The following is a 20,481-nucleotide window of genomic DNA, read 5'->3' on the forward strand; positions in this document are numbered from 1 at the left end:
TTTCTCTGTCACTCTCTCCTAAACTTCCCTGCCACGTGCAGCTTCTTGTCTGGGCACACGGCTGCAGATTGGAGTGAAAACAGGTAACACAATAGAATCTGCAGAGTAACTCTACACCCCTATCGCTGTATTATGGGAATCCGGATTGGGCATTCATTATTCTGCTCTCTTGTGGAACAGATTGGATAAAGGGTATCTTTGGAGATTTCTCCAGCAATAACTATTCATTCTAATGAAACCAATGCTGTCTGCTAACTTTTTTTTCCTTTTATTGAGCGATGGGATTTAATTAATGAAGGACGCAGCTATCTAGTCAGAATTTGAGAGACTGAACTTAAACTGATTATTGTAAATCACAATTTTTTGATTCTTGTGTGGATTCTACATCTAGGTAGTAATAATAATATAATAATCGTTTATTGTCACAAGTTCAATGCTTCAATGAAGTTACTGTGAAAAGGCCCTAGTCGCCACATTCAGGTGCCTGTTTGGGGAGGCTGGTATGTGAATTGAACCCGCGCTGCTGGTCTTGTTCTGCATTACAAGCCAGCTGTTTAACCCACTGTGCTAAAAATGCCCCTAATACAGTAATCGCTGAAAGGAATTGCTTGGTTTGAGGAGAAAAGGCAGTCGGGGATACCATTTCTGCGAAATCTAGTTGGGGAAGGGCGGCACGGTGGCACAGTGGTTAGCACAGCTGCCTCGCGGCGCTGAGGACCCGGGTTTGATCGCGAACCCGGGTCACTGAATGTGTGAAGTTTGCACATTCTTTCCGTGCCTGCTTGGGTTGCACCCCCACAACCCAAAGATGTGCAGGGTAGGTGGATTGGCCACGCTAAAATTACCCCTTGATTGGAAACCTTTTTAAAAAGGAGAAATTTATTTGGGAATGGAATCGAGCTCGGCTGTGATGCTCCAGCTGCCAATTAGCCCATGCCAAGCTAGGCTCTGAAGAATACTCGCTTCATTGAGGTGCTGAAGGATTGCCTGTGCAAGTGAAACTTTGGCGAGTAGAGAAATTCAATTGGCAAATAATTGTTTGTAATTATTTTATTGGTATTAATTCTTTAAGAAAAACTGATTTTTTTTTTCTCCCCTCCCCTGTTTTACAGAGCGTCAGCATCAATAAGGCTATTAATGCACAGGAAGTTGCTGTGAAGGAAAAACACGCCAGAAATATCCTTTTGGGTGGAGGTTGTGAGAGCACAAAAAAACCCTTGTTCAGGCACTGTTTGTTTCCACTGACTGACTGGGCTCTGGGTGTGAACGGACTGTGGTTTCCTGATTCTCCATCTGATGATTTCAGTCTGTTGATACTGGATGGTAAGGTTTTTTCCATCGCACACCCTATTCTAGGACAGACTACCATGTGTGTTGGCCGCCTGCTCGTGTGTGCGCAGGTTGCAGGTGCAGTTGGGGATTTGTCATGTTCACTATTATGGGCCAGGATTTAGAGAACCCCAAAGTGTCTCATGGAGTTCACCTGACCCACAACTTTTAATAGATTGTGGTATGGGGAGCACACGGCCCACTCTACAGGTGTGGTACAGCAGAAATGGAAAAGTATTTTTTCAAGCAAAACCATGTTTATTCTATGAACTCAAGTTAACCTTTTTAAAACATAGTGACTATCTCAGCAACCATTAATTCAAATACAACCCCAAAGAATATAAAGTAATCCTTAATAAATTCCCAAACAACATTCAGAAGACAAAAGGAACACCTTTTAACAGAAGCACATCAGGTTTAAATTCACTACTGAGAGCATTTATAATTCTGAATTCACCAAATGATCAAGAGAAAGTCTTTTCATGGCAAAGAGAACAGCAGTACACCTGCTTTGTCTGGCTTCAGCTCCAACACTGAAACAAAACCAAAAAAAAAACACAGACACACCCAAGCTTTTCTCAAAGTGAAACTAAAAAGCAGAGCCAGAGCTCTGCTCCACCCACACTCTGACATCACTCCAGTAACATGAGCAGCCAAACATTTCTTAAAGATGCATCCACTACAGTTATTCTATAAAAACATCCATTTCTTAAAGGTACTCTTACATGACAACTGCTACGCCTGGGAGCAGCGTGAACCTCTGCTTCAGTGACTTATCATTTTTGGCAATTAATAATAATAATCTTTATTAGTGTCACAAGTAGGCTTATAGTAACACTGCAATGAAGTTACTGTGAAAATCCCTTAGTCACCAAACTACGGCGCCTGTTTGGGTACACTGATGGAGAAGTCAGAATGTCCAATTTGCCTAACAGCGCGTCTTTTGGGACTTGTGGGTGGAAACCGGAGCACCCGTAAGAAACCCACGCAGACACGGGGAGAACGTGCAGACTCTGCAGAGAGTGACCCAAGCCATGAATCGAACCTGGGCCCCTGGCGCTGTGAAGCAACAATGCTACCCACTGTGCTACTGTGCCATCCATCTGTGGAGGTTTCCAAAACTGGAGGTGTTACATGTTGTATGAGGTTACCTCTTCCCCAATCCTTCAAACCTTGCCCATCCTGTCATTGCAATATTTTGTTGCAAATACATTTTCTAATGTGTCACTGGGTAGCGAGTAGGAGTGACAACACCGACTTTTTATGCTGAGGCTCGATGGTCCCGACAGCCAATATGATTTACAAAAATTGTTGTTGATATTTTAACAGGTTAGTGTGGCAGTGTAGGCCTTGGGCCTGTTTGCTTCCCTCTTTCAGTTTTAAACATTTTCTATATCATTCTCTGTCCCTCAGGGAAGATAGTAAATCATGGCCCTAACTACCATTTGGCATGGTTCAGATGGCCTGTCAAATATCCAAGATATTTTTTCCGAAGAGTAGATAGTTCTTCCAATGTTTGGCTTGTTGAAGCCTGGGAGCACAAAGAGCTGATCTGCTTTTGGGCTGGGAAGGAGAAAATAGACCAGTGTCACAGCTTCTGACTGACTTTCACTGGATGCCTTGTACATGTCAGCTGGACAGACTCCTCTATGAAGTTATCAAAAGATAAGGAACCTGATACTCACTGCCTAGACTTGTCCATGAAGATTGGAGGAGGATGAGATACCAGAGGATACCTGGGGTGCCCCAGCAGGAAATGGTAGGAAGGGGAGACAGAGTTTCAATATGTAGTTTCTTTTACAACAGATTGTGTAAGTGGGCAATGTTGTCCAGAACAATTTTTTGTATTAATACTAGCAGTTGCTGTCGAGTTTGGCAGCTAAATAAAAACTGAGCTATTTTGCAGCCAAAAACCTTGTAGTCTGAGCAACTTAATATATAAATCTGAATTATAAATCTTAATATATACATCAGTATAAATCTGACCCGGTTTCTAGTTCTCTCCAACTCTGACAAGACTTGAAACGTTAGCTCCCTTCTCTCTCCACAGATGCTGTCAGACCTGCTGAGATTGTCCAGTATTTTCTGTTTTTGTTTCAAATTCCAGCATCCGCAGAAATTTGCTTTTATCTTAATATTGCTTGATCTGGCTGCAGAGACTTCCTGTAGATAATTGTGCACAAATTCCCACTGTGAGCAATAACACCACCCTAACAGTTCAGAGCCATTCAATGTCCTTATTTCTCAAGAGTAGTTCCATTGAAATTAATCTCTGAACAGTCATATGTGCCAAGTTAACAGCACTGCCGACAGCAGCTGCCTTCTTGTTTAAAAACCCAGTCTGACCAGAGAGGTGAGTTGGGACATTGAGATAACTGCGAATATTTTACTTGCCTGTGCAATGTGGATTCTAAAATTAGTCTCCTTGTTGCATTTAGATGTGATTTAAAGACATAACTATTAGAGGACATTTGCGTCATCCTTCTGTCCACCTTCTTCCAAAGCTGTTCACTTTGGGGTATAGTTCATTGAATACCGACTCCTTTTGTTTAATTTTGTCCCCCCATGCGTGAGCCCAAGCTATGAGTTATTGGTTGGCTCTGAGGGCAGCATGGTAACACAGTGGTTAGCACTGTTGCTTCACAGTGCCAGGGTCCCAGGTTCGACTCCCGCCTTGGGTCACTGTCTGTGCAGAGTCTGCACGTTATCGCCATGTCTATGTGGGTTTCCTCCGGGTGCTCCGTTTTCTCCCACAGTCCAAAGACGTGCTTGTTAAGTGAATTGGACATTCTGAATTCTCCCTCTGTGTACCCGAACAGGCACCGACCGGAATGTGGAGACCAGGGGCTTTTCATAGCAACTTCATTGCAGTGTTTAAAAATTTTTTTTTTTCGAGTACCCAATTCATTTTTTGCAATTAAGGGGCAATTTAGCGTGGCCAATCCGCCAAGGCTGCACATCTTTGGGTTGTGAGGGCGAAACCCATGGAACCATGGGGAGATTGTGCAAACTCCACACGGACAGTGACCCAGAGCCGGGATCGAACCTGGGATCTCGGCGCCGAGAGGCAGCAGTGCTATCCAATGCACCACCGTGCTGCCCTTTCATTGCAGTGTTAATGTAAATCTACTTGTGACAATAAAGATTATTATTCTTATGAAGTGGTAAGGCAAGGGAGTGGTGGGGTGGGGAAGGCAGTACTGCAGCCAAGCAAGGCTAGCTATATTTAAAAAATATATATATATTTTAATATACATTTTCAAATTTTAACAATTAAATATATAAAAATTTACAAAATAAAAGCGAAACCCCAGGCCCCCTCCTCTACCCCCTCGCAGTTGGCGGCAACCATTTCTCCAAAATGCAATATGAACAAATCCCACCTATTGCGGAATCCGTCATACCCTCGCATTCCCCAAAAGAGCAAATTTCCCCCTCTCCAAATACAAGAATTCCATTATATCCCCCAGCCATAGCGATGCACAGTATGGAGAAGCTGACCTCCATCCTGACGGGACCCGCCTGCGACTGATTAAAGAGGCGAAGGCTAAAACATCTGCCCTCACTCCCGTTTGCAGCTCCAAGTCTGGTACCCCAAATATGGCCTCCAGGGGACTGGGCTATGTCCAGATGTAAAATTGCTGAAATGGTGCTGACTGAACGGCCCCCAAAACCTCTCTAACTTCGGGCAGGACCGGAACACGTGTATGTGATTAACTGGGCCTCTTTCAGACCGCTCACAAACAAAAGGTTGGCTATATGACCACTGTGGGGCACCAAACCTGAGCCCAGTCACCTGACACACACCTCTCATTACCAAAGAGAAAATGCTTGAAATCAAGCATTTTCTCTTTGGTTTCAGATTCCAGCATCCGCAGTAATTTGCTTTTATCCAGTTTTTTTTTACACATCTTGCATTGTTGGCTGGGTAATGATTAGACAAAGAAGCATGATAGTGCTCCGAGATCAGCAACACCGAGGCCACCACTTATGTTACTGTGTTGCACATCAGACGGTTGTGAGCTTTTAAAAAACTTGGCAAGTGAAATAAAGTCTTGGTAGGAACGAGCTTTTGGAGTAGGAACATCCAAAGACTATTTGGGTTTCGAAAATAACCTACAGACATAGACTATTGTTTTGGGCTTTGTACAAAGTTCCTTCTATGATTAACACTGATTAATTAAAAGTGCAAATTGAATTTCTGTGTTATAATATGTCCAATTGCCATTGGATTAGGCTTGTGGTTAATGACCCGACCCCCATGTCGTCTTAACAGTTGGCTTTGACTGGCTCTGCTATCTCCTTTAATATCCTATTCCTCCACCCCTCCTCCCAACCCATTACCTAACCAATAATTGATGATAGCGTCTCAAATAACATGAATGGCCACTGAAGGGAGCCGGAGCATGTGGACAGAGAGGCAATGGAAAGGTCCTTCAGGGATCTTTTAATCTCTCTGCCTTGTGTTCAAACCGCTTCTGGGAAAATTTTGGGTAGTTCCTAAAGTTTATTTATGCTTTGAACAATTAACATTTCCGGCAGCAGTGATTGATAATTGCTTCCTAATCTGTGCAACTGGAGGCTTTTAACCACTACAAGGAATTTGTCCATTAAAATGTGTGAAAACAATTTCAAAAAATGCAAAACTATTCCAAATCAAAATAGAAAATCTGCAAATTCTGCAGCAAGCTAATTAGCACCAAAAAAGAAAGAGGGGAACGGAAAGTTGGGGCACGATCAAAATCTGAAGCATTAATCTTCCTATTTCAACTGCTGATTGAATTGCTGCAACTTTCCTGTTTTGATTCCATATCTGATCTACACTCATTTCTTCTTATCTTGAAAATGTTACAGGGTGGTTTCTATTCCCTTACGGTCGCTAGCTCAACCGACAGCAACCCATGTGATTGAGCTGACTAAATTTCAAAGCTGGGAACTGATCAGATTTTTTATATCTATATAAAATGCATTTCCAGATTTTAACAATTTCCTTAGCACGTTCCTGCACCATGCATTCTGGGCACGCACCACGAAAAAGGCGCTCAAACGTTCTGGTCGGTCGTGAACCGGTTGCCGCTGTCCAGCAACGCTGTCCTTTGCTGGAAATTTTGCCATGTATTTCACAAGCTGCTTCGAGATGGACATCCAAGTGTAAGTCATACCTTGGGTCTGTTACTTTGTTTAACGAGTATTGATTAAGGTCACGGGTGATAGTGAGGGAAGAAAATCGTTGAAACTTGTGATTGCATCTACATGATATTTAGAAATGCTAATCCAATAATGTTTCTCAAGACCACCTTAAATAATCTCACTCTCCACTGGAAAACAAATCCTGGGATTTACTAATACCCTGGTTTCCATTTGTGGTGATGTTCAGTCAGTAATTGGAAGACCCGTTTTTTGTTGTACACTGAAGACTACTGAACCTAAAAAAAAGTGCTTGTTTACACTTGATGGTGACACTAGAACTAACTCCAGCATCCTCAACCTGGGAAGTGTAGATCCGTGTGCTTTTTGCATTTCGCTTGTTCGCGATCCCTGGAATAGGTGAGAATGAGATTGAATTGCTCTTCGGAAAGGTGTCTTCTTGTCTTGACTCGCAGATTTTCATGGAAAGAGGTGAGAAATTTGAAATCATATATTTTAAAGTGACAAACGCAATTAGAACAAAGCGGCTAAATTGATTTTAAAATCATACTATCTCCTCTGCATCAAAGTGAAATGACTGTGCAGCAATGATTTCTTTGCCCTCGTTATGGTAAAACATACAGAAGCCTCCAAATAATGGCTCCATAATAGTAAAGCAAGATCCATGCTCATGATGAATTCATTTACATGTCTATTGTATCTATATTTACCTCTTAAATTATTTGATATATTTGTCTCACATTTCCTGCTGAACTGATTTCTGTCACACTTGTGCATTACATCAAATTTCTGTTCCACACTATATATAAAAAATAAAAGGTGCCCTCTCGGGAAACAAAATACTATATCTAGAATACCTGTAGCCACCTATTGACATCTGTTTGACCGTGGTATTTAAACATGGTGTTTATTAAGCAGCAATTTGACTTATTATTAGCCTTAGATGGATGCACAGCGGCTCTTGAATAGAAAAATAAGAAGTTGCCAGTTCCTTGTACCTATAACTTTATCAAAAAGTGCTCCTTTTGCGAACAATTAAATTGGAGATTTGCGAATATACATATTCTATATGGCTTTTACATTAAAAAGTATTAAAAAACCTGTACTGGGAGCAGCATTAATATTGCTGGTGGGATTACACAAACACCAAAATGGTGGTTATCAGAATGGTGCTCTAATGGGAATTCCAATGGTAAAATATAACATCGATCTGTCACTGTGCCTCAGGCCATTTGATCGTTTTTTAAAAGTATGTTCCCCACAGCTGCTTCAAATTGTTTTCGGACAAAAATTGTTTAATACTCATTTTAATCTTTTTTGCTACAGGCTTTAGTATGTCTCAAAATCTGATTTTGACTGGATAATTTTTATAAATTATGGTTATGACATTTGAAGAATTTCTCAGCAATCTGTTTATTCCTGGCATGTATAATTTTTGTAAGAGTTGAAGGGTGTGTCTTCCCATTCTATTGTTGCCTTTGCTTTTTCCAAAATGCAATGAATAAACTGGTGATTAAATTCTGAAAGTGTTTATTCAGGCACAATTGATATAAATGTATTGACCATTGTGATTTTGTTATGACTTAGAGACACAATACCTGCAAAGAGCAACACCTATTGTCATGGCTTCTTGATGTTTGCGAAATAAAATGTACTGTTCGTTGAGAATGGATTGGTGTTTGCTGCTGCTGATGTTCAGGTTAAAAATAACTTTTGAACCATTTTTGAGGCTCAAAAGATTTGAAAACAATCTAAGCAATTAACCGTTGATTATTTTATGAGGAGTCTTTGGTTGTTTATGGAAACATAGGTTTATTGAAGTTTGGATGAGTCAGCAAACTCACTCAATGTTGCTGTTTTTTGGAATACATATCAGAAAGTGTTGTAAAGAGCAAAATGCTGGAAATCTGAAATCTGGATATAATGGGCTGTGGATGGGTTGTGTGGAAGGTAAAAGATTATGTCTCTTCCACCTTGCCATCCTATAAAGTTTTCAGGCAATGTATCAAATCCCAGCAACATCCAAAGTTGCCAAAACTGAGATCTTCATCTTAAGTTTTGTTGGACCTCCTTTTCCCTCTTTGTGCTCACAATCCAGTAGATCACATTCCTAATGCGCTCTTGACCCTTCATCCTGTGACTCTAGATCCTTTCCTTAAACCTCCGTCCCAAATGGGGCAGCACGGTAGCATTGTGGGTAGCACAATTGCTTCATAGCTCCAGGGTCTCCGGTTCGATTCCCGGCTTGGGTCACTGTCTGTGCGGAGTCTGCACATCCTCCCCGTGTGTGCGTGGGTTTCCTCCGGATGCTCCGGTTTCCTCCCACAGTCCAAAGATGTGCAGGTTAGGTGGATTGGCTATGATAAATTGCACTTCATGTCCAAAATTGCCCTTAGTGTTGGGTGGGGTTACTGGGTTATGGGGATAGGGTGGGGAGGTGTTGACCTTGGGTAGGGTGCTCTTTCCAAGAGCCGGTGCAGACTCGATGGGTCGAATGGCCTCCTTCTGCACTATAAATACTATGATAATCTATGAAATGTTGTGATGCTGTTTCCCTGCCCCTTTAAAATATGATAGACTTCTGACACTTTTTCATGCAGTTCTCACATCTTGGGGACAGCAATAATGCTGGTGATAAAATATTGCATTTACTTTGCATCTTCAGCTGAGAAAACCATCTCCATGCATTTCAGAGAAGTAGATCACAAATAAATGGCCTCTGATCTAGTGAAGGAGATATTGGGAGGGGTGACGAAAAGCTTGGCCAGAGGAGTAGGTGGGTTGGATATTTTGAGGTGTATGGGGCTTTGATAGCTGTGAAGGCATGTTGCAGCCATGCGCTTGGGAGGGTGTTTCAGAAGTTAGAGTCGGGAAATGAGTGTGCGTGGAGGTTACACAGGTGGGGGATGTTAGAGAGATGGGAAGGGGCAAGGTCAGGAGGATTAAAAATGAGGTTGAAAAGATTAGGCTCATGGACACTGAGTTTTGTGACACCCATGTTTTCACGCCCGGAACAGCAAATGCTCTCCAATACGTGAATGTGCCTCTTTGCAGCAATTACAACAAGTGATGTGAGAAAAGGAGAGCTTGGTGTGAGAAAAGCAGTGCTTGGGTTACAGACAGCTCCACCTTCATAATAAAGCAGTGTGTATCCAGACTTTCTGGAAACTGCCAAAACCATAAACGAATAAGCCTAAGCCGGACTCTTGTCTACAGTCATTGGAACAAGCTAACTCCTTTTGAAACTTGCCTTTGCTCCAAGTGGGGAGAAAAAATGTTATTTCTCAAGCCTGATGCAGCCTTGTTTCTCCCCTCCACATCCCTTCATTCACCCCATGCCCCCTCCATACAAATACTAAAAATCTATGTGATAGAGAAGCTGGAACAAGGAAAAAATGTGAGAAAGATATGGTGATCATAAGTGATTTTTAATCTAACTATTGTTTGGACAAATCAGATTGGCAAAGGTAGCCCCGAAGATGTTTTTGGGACAGTTTCTTGTATACCATGTTCCATGTTCCAGCACCAACCTGAGAGCAGACTGTACTAGATCTGGTAATGTCCAATGCGACAGGATTAATGAGGAGCGTCCATAATGAAGGTGACCCTCGGTAGCTGTGATCATAATATGATTGAGCTTTGCATTCAGTTTGAGAGAGAGAGAGGAGTGGATCTAAGGGTAGTGTTTAAACTTAAATAAGTACTGTTGTGAGGACATGAAGACAGAGCTGGCGAAAGTGAGCTGGGAAATTAGGTTAAGGGATAGGTCAGTAGAGATGCAGTGGCAGACATATAAGGAGATATTTCAGAATACTCAAAGATACAATCCAGGGATAAAGAGAGACTCTTGGGGAGGACATAGTAGCACAGTGGTTAGCACAGTTGCTTCACCGCTCCAGGGTCCCAGGTTTGATTCCTGGCTTGGATCACTGGCTGTGCGGAGTCTGCATGTTCACCCTGTGTGTGCGTGGGTTTCCTCCGGGTGCTCCGCTTTCCTCCCACAGTCCAAAGATGTGCAGGTTGACCATGCTAAATTGCCCTTAGTGTCCCAAAAAATTAGATGGGGTTTCTGGGTTATGGGAATAGGGTGGAGGTGTGCGCTTAGGTAGGGTGATCTTTCTTGGGCCGGTGCAGACACGATGGGACGGATGGCCTCCTTCTGTGCTGTAAATGTTATGATCTGTTCTATGATCTATGACACATCATCTGTGGCTAACTAAAGGAGCTAAAGATATCACTTCTCTGCCTTTTGGCTAAGATCAAGTGTCAGATCAAGCCCAAGATGAGGTGCAATGCCTTTTCATGTCAGCTTGGTCTTGTATGTCTCTCTTGTGGAGACCATGAATTGGGTTCAATTTGAATTGGTTTTTGGAGCAAGCAAAGAGATGAATTAAAGGTTTATTGTGTCCACTCCACGCAATGACTTTGTTGTGATAAAACATTTTTTTAAAAAGAAGCTAAAGATAGGGCAGCACGGTGCAGTGGTTAGCACTTCCGCCTCACTGTCCGTTTGGAGTTTGAGCATTCTCCCCGTGTTTGCATGGGTGTCGCCACCACAACCCAAAGATGTGCAGGCTGGGTGGATGGCCATGCTAAATTGCTCCTTAATTGGAAAAAATGAATTGGGCACCCAAAATTTATTTTCAAAAAAGAAGCTAAAGATAGTACCAAATTGAAAGAATATAATTCCACAAAGACGAGTGGCAGGTCGAAAGATTGAACAGAATATAAAGAACAGTAGAGCATGACTAAAAGATTAATAAGGAGAGAGAAATTTGAGTCCAGAGAAAGCTAGCTAGAATATAGAGTATTTAAAAAGGAAAAAAGTAAGTAAAGTGAATGTTTGGCGCTCCAGAGAACAAGTCTGGGGAATTAATAATGGAAAATAAGAAAGAACAAATGAACTGAACAAAAATTTAGCATAAACAAAAATTTAGCATTTTTCTTCACGAGGATACAAATAACATCCCAGAAATAATTTGCTAATCAGGAGGTGAAAGGGACGGAAGAACTTAAAACAATTACAATCACCAGGGAAAGGGTACTGAGAACATTATTGGAACTAAAAGCTGAAGTCCCCAGGTCCTGATGGGCTTCATCCTAGGGCCTTAAAAGAAGCGGCTGCTGATTATAGTAGGTTTTAATTTTCTAAAGTTGCCTCATATCTCGAAAGGTTCCATCAGTTTGGTGACTCTTGTATTCAAGAAAGGAGGGAGACAGAAAGCGGGAAACTACAGGCCAATTAGCTTAACATCTGTCATAGGAAAATTGCTGGAGTCCATTAATTTAATTTAATCTTTATTGTCACAAGTAGGCTCACATTAACACTGCAATGAAGTTACTGTGAAAAGCCCCATGTCGCCACATACCGGTGCCTGTTTGGGTACACAAAGGGAGAATTCAGAATGTCCAAATTACCTAACAAGCACGTCTTTCGGGACTTGTGGGAGGAAACCAGAGCACCTGGAGGAAACCCACGCAGATACGGGGAGAACGTGCAGACTCCGCACAGACAGTGACCCAAGTCGGGAATCGAACCTGGGACCCGGGAGCTGTGAAGCAACTGTGCTACTCACTGTGCTACTGTGCTGGTAGGAGGTTATAGTGGGATATTTTTATAAAATCTCAAGATAATAAAGAGTAGAGTTGGCATGGTTTTCTGAAAGGGAAATAATGTTTGGATAATTTATTGGAGTTTGAGAGGAGGTAGCATGAATAAAGGGGAACTTGTGGATGTGTTGTACTTAGATTTCTAGAAGGCATTTTGACAAGGTGCCACATCAAAAGTTACTGCGCAAAGTAAGAGCTCATGTGCAGGAGGTGACACGTAAGCATGGTTAGCTAACGGGAAGGAGAGAGTAGAAGTAAATAGTTTGTGTCTGGTTTGGCAAGATGAGATGAATGGATTGTCAGGGGCCTCAACCATTTACAATTATATCAGTAACTTTGGATGAAGGGACCAAACCTATGGTTGCTAAATTTGCTGATGGCACAAAGATGGAAAAATAAGTTGCAAATAAGAGGACATGAGCCTGTAAACGGACATTGCTAGGTTAAGTGAGTGGGCAAACATTTGGCAGATGCGGTAAAAATTGGAAAAATACTAACTTTTTACAGGAAGAACTGAAAAGCAGCATATTATTTCAATTGAGCAAGGTTGGAGAACTTGGACAGTACAGAGGAATCTGGGTGTCCCAGTATATGAAGTAGAAAAAATTATATGCAGGCACAGCAAGTGATTAGAAAAACAAATTAATGTTTCCATTTATTTTTATTTTTAAAAATAATTTTTATTCAAAAATTTTCAGATTATCACAACAGAAAAATAACCACCCCCTCACACAAATAATAAAACAACAAGAACAAAAGTGCATAAAAAAACAAATGAACGTTAAACAGTACACAATAATGCATCCCCTACTCGACACAAACTTACCCCCCCCCTCGGTTGCTGCTGCTGCTGCTGACCATCTCCTAACGCTCCGCCAGGAAGTCTAGGAACGGCCGCCGCCGCCTGAAGAACCCTTGCACAGATCCCCTTAGGGCAAATTTCACCTTCTCCAATTTAATAAACCCTGCCATGTCGTTAATCCAGGATTCCACACTTGGTGGCCTCGCATCCTTCCACTGAAGCAGAATCCTTTGGCGGGCTACCAGGGACGCAAAGGCCAGAATACCGGCCTCTTTCGCCTCCTGCACTCCCGGCTCGTCCGACACCCCAAATATTGCGAGCCTCCAGCTTGGCCTAACCCTGGAATTCACTATCCTTGACACCGTCCTCGCTACGCCCCTCCAGAACTCCTCCAACGCTGGAAATGCCCAGCACATGTGGGTGTGGTTTGCTGGGCTCCCCCAACACCTCGCACATCTGTCCTCACTCCCAAAGAAACGGCTTAGCCTTGCCCCGGTCATGTGCGCCCTGTGCAGCACCTTAAATTGTATCAGGCTGAGCCTCGCGCAAGAGGAGGATGAGTTTACCCTTCCCAGGGCCTCCACCCACATACCCTCGACAATTTCCTCCCCCAGCTCCTCCTCGCACTTACCTTTTAACTCCTCCGCCGAGGCCGCCTCCTCCTCCTGCATCACCTGATAAGTTGTCGAGATCCTACCCTCTCCAACCCACACCCCCGAAAGCACCCTGTCCTGGACCCTGCGCGCCGGCAGCAGCGGAAACTCCACCACCTGTCGCCTAACGAACGCCCTTACCTGCATATATCTGAAAGCATTTCCAGGGGGGAGCCCAAATTTCTCCTCCAGCTCCCCAAGGCTTGCAAACTTCCTGTCTATGAACAGGTCCCCCATTCTCCTAATACCTGCCCTGTGCCAACTCAGGAACCCCCCATCCATTTTCCCCGGGACAAACCGATGGTTCTCCCGTATCAGGGACCACACCGAAGCCCCCACTTACCCCGTGGCGTCTTCATTGCCCCCAGATTTTGAGGGTCGCCTCTACCACCGGGCTCGTGGTGTACCTCGTCGGAGGAAGCGGCAGCTGTGCCGTCACCAGCGCCCCCAGGCTCGTGCCCACACAGGACGCCATCTCCAGCCTCTTCCAAGCCACCCCCTCACCCTCCATTACCCACTTACGTATTATCGCCACGTTGGCAGCCCAATAGTACCCACACAAGTTTGGCAACGCTAACCCCCCCCCTGTCCCTGCTCTTCTCCAAGAACACCCTTCTCATCCTCGGTGTCATCTTCACCCATACAAACCCCATAATACTCCTGCTAACCCGCTTAAAGAAGGCCTTGGGAATCAGGATGTGGAGGCACTGAAACAAAAACAAAAACCTCGGGAGCACCGTCATTTTAACTGACTGCACCTTACCCGCCAGGGAGAGCGGCAGCATATCCCACCTTTTGAACTCCTCCTTCATTTGCTCCACCAGCCTCATTAAGTTGAGCTTATGCAGGGCCCCCCAGCTCCTAGCCAGCTGAACCCCCAGGTATCTAAAACGTCTTGCTGCCATTTTTAGCAGAAGCTCACCAATCACCCTTTCCTGGTCTCCCGGCTGCACCATGAACAGCTCTCTCTTCCCCATGTTGAGCTTATACCCGGAGAAATCCCCAAACTCCCTAAGGATCCGCATCACCTCCGGGTCCGCCACATACAGTAGCAGATCGTCCGCGTACAACGATACCGAGTGCCCCCCCCCCCGTACCAACCCCTCCAGTTCCTGGACTCCCTCAAAGCCATGGCCAGGGGCTCAATCGCCAGCGCAAAGAGCAGGGGGATAGAGGACACCCCTGCCTCGTCCCTCGGTATCGCCGGAAATATTCCGACCTCCTCCTGTTCGTGGCCACACTCGCCACCGGGACCTCGTACAGCAACCTCACCCAGCTGACGAACCCAAACCACCTCAACACCTCCCATAGGTACCCCCACTCCACCCGATCAAAGGCCTTCTCCGCGTCCATAGCTGCCACTATCTCCGCCCCCCCCCTCCACCACTGGCATCATAATTACATTCAGGGGCCTACGTATGTTGGTATTCAACTGCCTCCCTTTCACAAAACCAGTCTGATCCTCGTGTATGACTCCTGGAACACAGTCCTCAATCCTCATGGCCAATACCTTTGCTAGCAGTTTCGCATCCACATTAAGGAGTGAAATCGGCCTATACGATCTGCACTGTATAGGGTCCTTGTCCTGCTTCAGAATTAGAGAAGTCAGCGCCCTAGGCATTGTCGGTGGCAGGACCCTCCCCTCCCTTGCCTCGTTAAAAGTCCTTACCAGCAGCGGGCCCAACAGGTCCATGTACTTCCTATAGAATTCCACCGGGAACCCATCTGGCCCCGGTGCCTTCCCCGCCTGCATACTCTCCAATCCCTTGACCAGTTCCTCCAACCTAACCGGCACCCCCAGCCCCGCCACCTGCCCCTCCTCTACCCTCGGGAACCTCAGCCAGTTCAGAAAGCGACCCATCCCCCTCTCCTCCGATGGGGGCTCAGACCGATACAGTCCCTCGTAAAAGTCCCTGAAGACCCCATTAATACCCACTGCACTTCGCACCGTGCTCCCCCCTCCATCCCTAACTCCCCCGATCTCCCTCGCTGCCTCCCGCTTCCGTAGCTGCTGTGCCAGCATCCGGCTAGCCTTCTCTCCGTACTCGGACACCGCTCCTTGCGCCTTCCTCCATTGCACCTCCACCTTCCTGGTGGTCAACAGGTCGAACTCGGCCTGGAGGCTTCGTCGCTCCTTGAGTCGTCCCTCGGGGGCCTCTGAATACCTCCTATCCTCCCTCTCCCTCCTCTCCTTCCTTTCTCTGTGGGCCCTAATGGAGATCAACTCGCCCCTGATCACCACCTTCAGCGCCTCCCAGACGACCCCTACTTGCACCTCCCCATTATCATTGGCCTGCAGGTACCTTACTATACACCCCCAGACCCGCCTGCTCACCTCCTCGTCCGCCAACTACCCCACCTCCAAGCGCCACAGCGGGCGCTGGTCCCTCTCCTCCCCCAGCTCGAGGTCCACCCAATGCGGGGCATGGTCAGAGATGGCTATCGCCGAATACTCCGTGTCCTCCACCCTCGGAATCAGTGCCCTGCTCATTACAAAAAAGTCATTCCGAGAGAAGGCCTTATGAACATGGGAGAAGAATGAGAATTCCCTGGCCCCCGACCTCGCAAACCTCCAAGGATCCACTTCTCCCATCTGGTCCATAAACCCCCTCAGCACCCTGGCTGCCGCCGCCCTCCTGGTCGTCCTAGACCTAGAGCGATCCAATGCCGGATCCAGCACCGTGTTGAAGCCCCCCCCCACCCCCCCCCCCCCCCCCATTATCAAGCACCCTGTCTCCAAGTCCGGGATCCGGCTCAACATGCGCCGCATGAACCCCGCGTCGTCCTATTCGGGACATATACATTTACGAAGACCACACGCACCCCCTGCAGCTTACCACTCACCATCACATACCTACTTCCATTGTCTGCCACGATGCTCAATGCCTCAAATAAACACCCGCTTCCCCACCAAAATCGCCACCCCCCGATTTTTTGCACCCAACCCCGAATGGAACACCTGCCCTACCCACCGCTTTCTTAGCCTTACCTGATTTTCCACCCGCAGATGCGTTTCCTGGAGCATGACCACATCTGCCTTCAGCCCCTTCTGGTGTGCGAACACACGGTCCCATTTGACCGGCCCGTTCAGGCCTCTTACATTCCAGGTTATCAGCCGGATCAAGGGGCTGTCCCACCCCCCCCCCCTGGCCGATTAGCCATAAGCCTTTCTAGGCCAGCCACGTTCCCGTGCCCCCCGCACTTCCCGTTCCCCCCAGCGGCAGACCCCCGCCCCGACCTCCTCTACAGACTCCAGCTCCCCCTTGGCCATTCCAGCAGCAACCCGGTTCTCTTCTCCCCCCCCCCCCCCCCCCTTCCCCCTTTCCACCCACCCGACCCTGCCTCCTCTGGCGCAGCTCCCTTTCCAGGCCCAGTCCCAACTCCCTCGGCTCGGGCCCCCCGCCCCCCTCCGCGGCGCCCCATCTCCATTTCCAGCCACCGACGCCCACAAACGTTTACCTGCCCCCTCCACAAACCCACCCGATAGACAGAGAAGAAATATTGCCCAACCAACTGCACAATCCTCCCAAAGCACGACACAACAGTCCCAACCATCCCCCCTCAGCATCCCCTCGTCCCCAGCCCTCAATCCGAGTCCAGCTTTTCGGCCTGAATAACGGTCCACGCCTCCTCCGGCGTCTCTAAGTAATGGTGACGGTCCCTGTAGGTGACCCACAATCGCGCCGGCTGCAACATGCCAAACTTCACCCTTCTCTGATGCAGCACCGCCTTAGCCCGATTGTATCCGGCCCTCTTCTTGGCCACCTCCGCACTCCAGTCCTGATAAATCCGGATCTGCGTTCTCCCACCTGCTGCTCCGTTCTTCCTTGGCCCACCTTAAGACACATTCTCTGTCCACGAAACGGTGGAACCGCACCAGCACCGCCCACGGCGGCTCTCTGGGCTTGGGCCTCCTCGCCAACACTCTATGGGCCCCCTCCAGCTCCAGGGGCCCCTGGAAGGCCCACGCGCCCATCATCGTGTTCAACATGGTGACCATGTAGGTTCCGTCATCCCATCCTTCCAGCCCCTCCGGGAGACCCAGAATCCGCAGATTCTTTCTTCTCGACCGGTTCTCCATGTCCTCGAACTTCGCCTGCCATTTCTTATGGAGCGCCTCATGCGCCTCCACCTTCACCGCCAGGCCCAAGATCTCGTCCTCATTCTCCGAGACCTTCTGCCGGACCTTCCGGTTTGCCGCCCCTTGGGCCGTCTGAGTCTCAAGCAGCTTGTCAATTGACGCCTTCATCGGCTCCAGCAGCTCTGCCTTCAGCTCCGTGAAGCAGCGCTGGAGAAACCCCTGCTGCTCCTGTGACCACTGCGCCCACGCTGCCTGCTCTCCACCCGCCGCCATCTTGGTCTTCCTCTCTCGCACCTTTCTCATCTCCAATTCCACTTTTTTCACCGCTCCTCTCTTGGTCCAATCCATACAGTGCCGGGGAATATTGCTGTCCCTTTCCCACACTGGGAATCATCGAAAAAGTACCGTTGGGGGCCCTAAAAAGAGCCCAAAAGTCCATTTATAGTGGGAACTGCCGAACGTGCGACTTAACTCCGCATAGCCGCAACCGAAAGTCCTCAATGTTTCCATTTATTGCAAGGGGAATGGAAGTAAGGGTGTTTTGCTGCAGTTGTACAGGGTGAGACCACATCTGGAATACTGTGGACAGTTTTGGTCTCCTTCTTGATAAAACCATATAAATGCATGAGTAGCAGTTTGAGAAGGTTCACTCCACTGATAGCTGGGATGAGGGGGATTACTGTATAAGGAAAAGGTGGAGTGGGGTAAATGTTCATTGACACTGCCTGCACTGCTCTCCGGGTGCACTTTTCCCCGGAGAACAGTTGTGGCAGCAGCAATGAATATTTTTGAGGCAGAGGTAGATAGATTATTGACTAATAAGGGAGTCAAAGGATATTGGGGTTAGGCAGAATGTGAAGTTAAGGCCACAATCGGATTAGTTGCATTCTTATTGAATAGCGGAGCAGGCTTGACGTGGTCTACTTCTGCTCTGAATTCTTATATTCATATGAAAATATGTTCATATGAAAACATTAGAATGCTCATATGAAAATATTAGAAATAATTGACCCAATTCCTGCATTTCTACCTTGCAATCCTTCCAAGCCCTGACATTCTCGGGGAATCCTAAGCTGATGTGTTAATGGACTTGTACCTGTCTCTACCACCCTCTAAGCAGGCACTGTCCTAATCCAGCATCGCTTATTCCCCAATTCACTTCTTTATTGTGTGACCCAAGCATCCTGACTCATAATGTGGCCTGAACCATCCTTTGCCACATCGATAGAACTACAGCACATTGTGATACTTGATGTTTCTGGACTGAGGGTCTTTGCGCAGTTTGATGCAGCCATACACGAGGGTGACTGTCAGAATGAGGGAAATGTTGGGCACGTTATTCTGCCACTATCTCGAGATTTATACTTTGTGTCCCTGCAAACATGATCCACAGTTGACCTCCAGATAAAGCTGAAAATGGCATAAGTGATCACCACAGCACAGGAGTGAGGATTGGCTCAGATCTGTGCCATGTACAGAAATTTGAGTGTCTCACATCGGATGACCAGGTTCTTACCCACGGTGGAGAAGAACGTCACTCCCACATGCCCAGTTTTTATTTGACCATAAGCTACTCACTCCTTCCAGTTTTTAGCTCATGCCCTTGTATTTCTGCATCATATCACCAGCACCTTCAGGCAGTCTGACCTGATGGTGAAGGGGACAAAAGGATCAGTCAGCTCAGATCTCAAAGAGCATGGCCTCGCACTTGCGTCAATTTACCTTGGCACCTGAGGCCAGTTTGAACTGTTCCTCAGTCTGTGAATTTGAGCAGAAGACGGTGACATTGTCCATTGTGCAAGGAGGCTTTGACCTGAGTGACTTCGCTGCTTGGGATCATCATTCCTGTGCCCGAATCTTCCCTGAATCCTCCGCAAAGGGTTCTGTGCAGCACACAAACAGGACAGTGGAGAGAGGGAAGGACTGCCTGACTCCAGATTTAATTGGAAAGTTTTCCAATTCCCAGCCATTAATTGGAACTGCACTGCTGATGTTTCTATGGTGCAGTTGGATCTTAATTGCTGACCCTCTCCCAAAACCCGCTTTGGAGAGCACATCCATCTTGTAGGTCCTGGTCCAGGACGATGAGACAGATGTCCACACCCCTGTCTCATACATAACCTTGCGTAACTCGGGGGTTTTAATGCCTGTACAAGATCTTCCAGGTGGGTACGGCGCAGGCCTTGGTCGGGTGGACCACCTAATCCATACACAATTGCCGATGACCTTGGACAGAATTGTACAGTCCACATTCAATCGGGAAATGGGTCGCCAATTTTTAAATTCCCCCTTTCCGATGCCTTTCCTCCTGGATTCTGACATGCTGCCTAGCCAGAAGCATACTCTCATACACTTGCAGTAGATCTGAGCTGATCCAGTACCATAGAGCTGAATAGAACTCAGTTGGTAAGCTATTGCTTCTGAGAGTTCTACTCTCCTGTAAAGACTCAGGGCCTTCGAGCTCATCCAGAGTTAGCGGTTTGCCCAGGCTCTCCTGCTATCATCAGTGACCTCTGTGAGGACTGGGAGGCCATGCTCTCTGTGGGTTTCACGTCATACAATCGGGCATAAAATGATTTGCTGATCCTTGAACTTTACTGAGCCATCTTCTTCCTTCAGGCTGCTGATCAGAGAGCTCTGTGTGTGTGTGTACCTATTGGAAGAATAAATGCAAGCACATCTCATCCTGCCCTATGAAGTGGACTCTGGACCAGACAGTCCAAAGATGTGCAGGTTAGATGGATTGACCATGCTAAATTTCCCCTTGTCATCCAGGGATGTTAGTTCACTGGGCTTGGGCAGGGTGAGCCGGGGAGTTGGCCTGGGTAGAGTGGTTTTTCGGAGGGTTGGTGCAGACA

General features: G+C 46.6%; 1 protein-coding gene across 7 annotated transcripts in view; it reads left to right on the forward strand.

Annotated features, from left to right (window-relative positions):
• hip1 (huntingtin interacting protein 1) overlaps window positions 1-20,481 on the forward strand; it is a 402,236-nt gene that overhangs the window by 171,986 nt on the left and 209,769 nt on the right. For 4 of the 7 annotated variants that reach the window (XM_072469314.1, XM_072469315.1, XM_072469319.1 and 1 more), the window contains exons 2-3: window positions 1,113-1,176; window positions 6,338-6,480. The exons of 2 other annotated variants lie outside the window; for them this stretch is intronic. In XM_072469314.1, coding sequence (XP_072325415.1) covers window positions 1,113-1,176; window positions 6,338-6,480 — 207 coding nt within the window. Of the gene's footprint in view, window positions 1-1,112; window positions 1,177-1,202; window positions 1,324-6,337; window positions 6,481-20,481 lie in introns of those variants that run through there. One more of the 7 variants, XM_072469322.1, reaches the window with a different exon arrangement.

Source organism: Scyliorhinus torazame, chromosome 12 (genome assembly GCF_047496885.1).
Source record: "Scyliorhinus torazame isolate Kashiwa2021f chromosome 12, sScyTor2.1, whole genome shotgun sequence".
In the NCBI taxonomy this organism is placed as follows: Eukaryota; Metazoa; Chordata; class Chondrichthyes; order Carcharhiniformes; family Scyliorhinidae; genus Scyliorhinus; species Scyliorhinus torazame.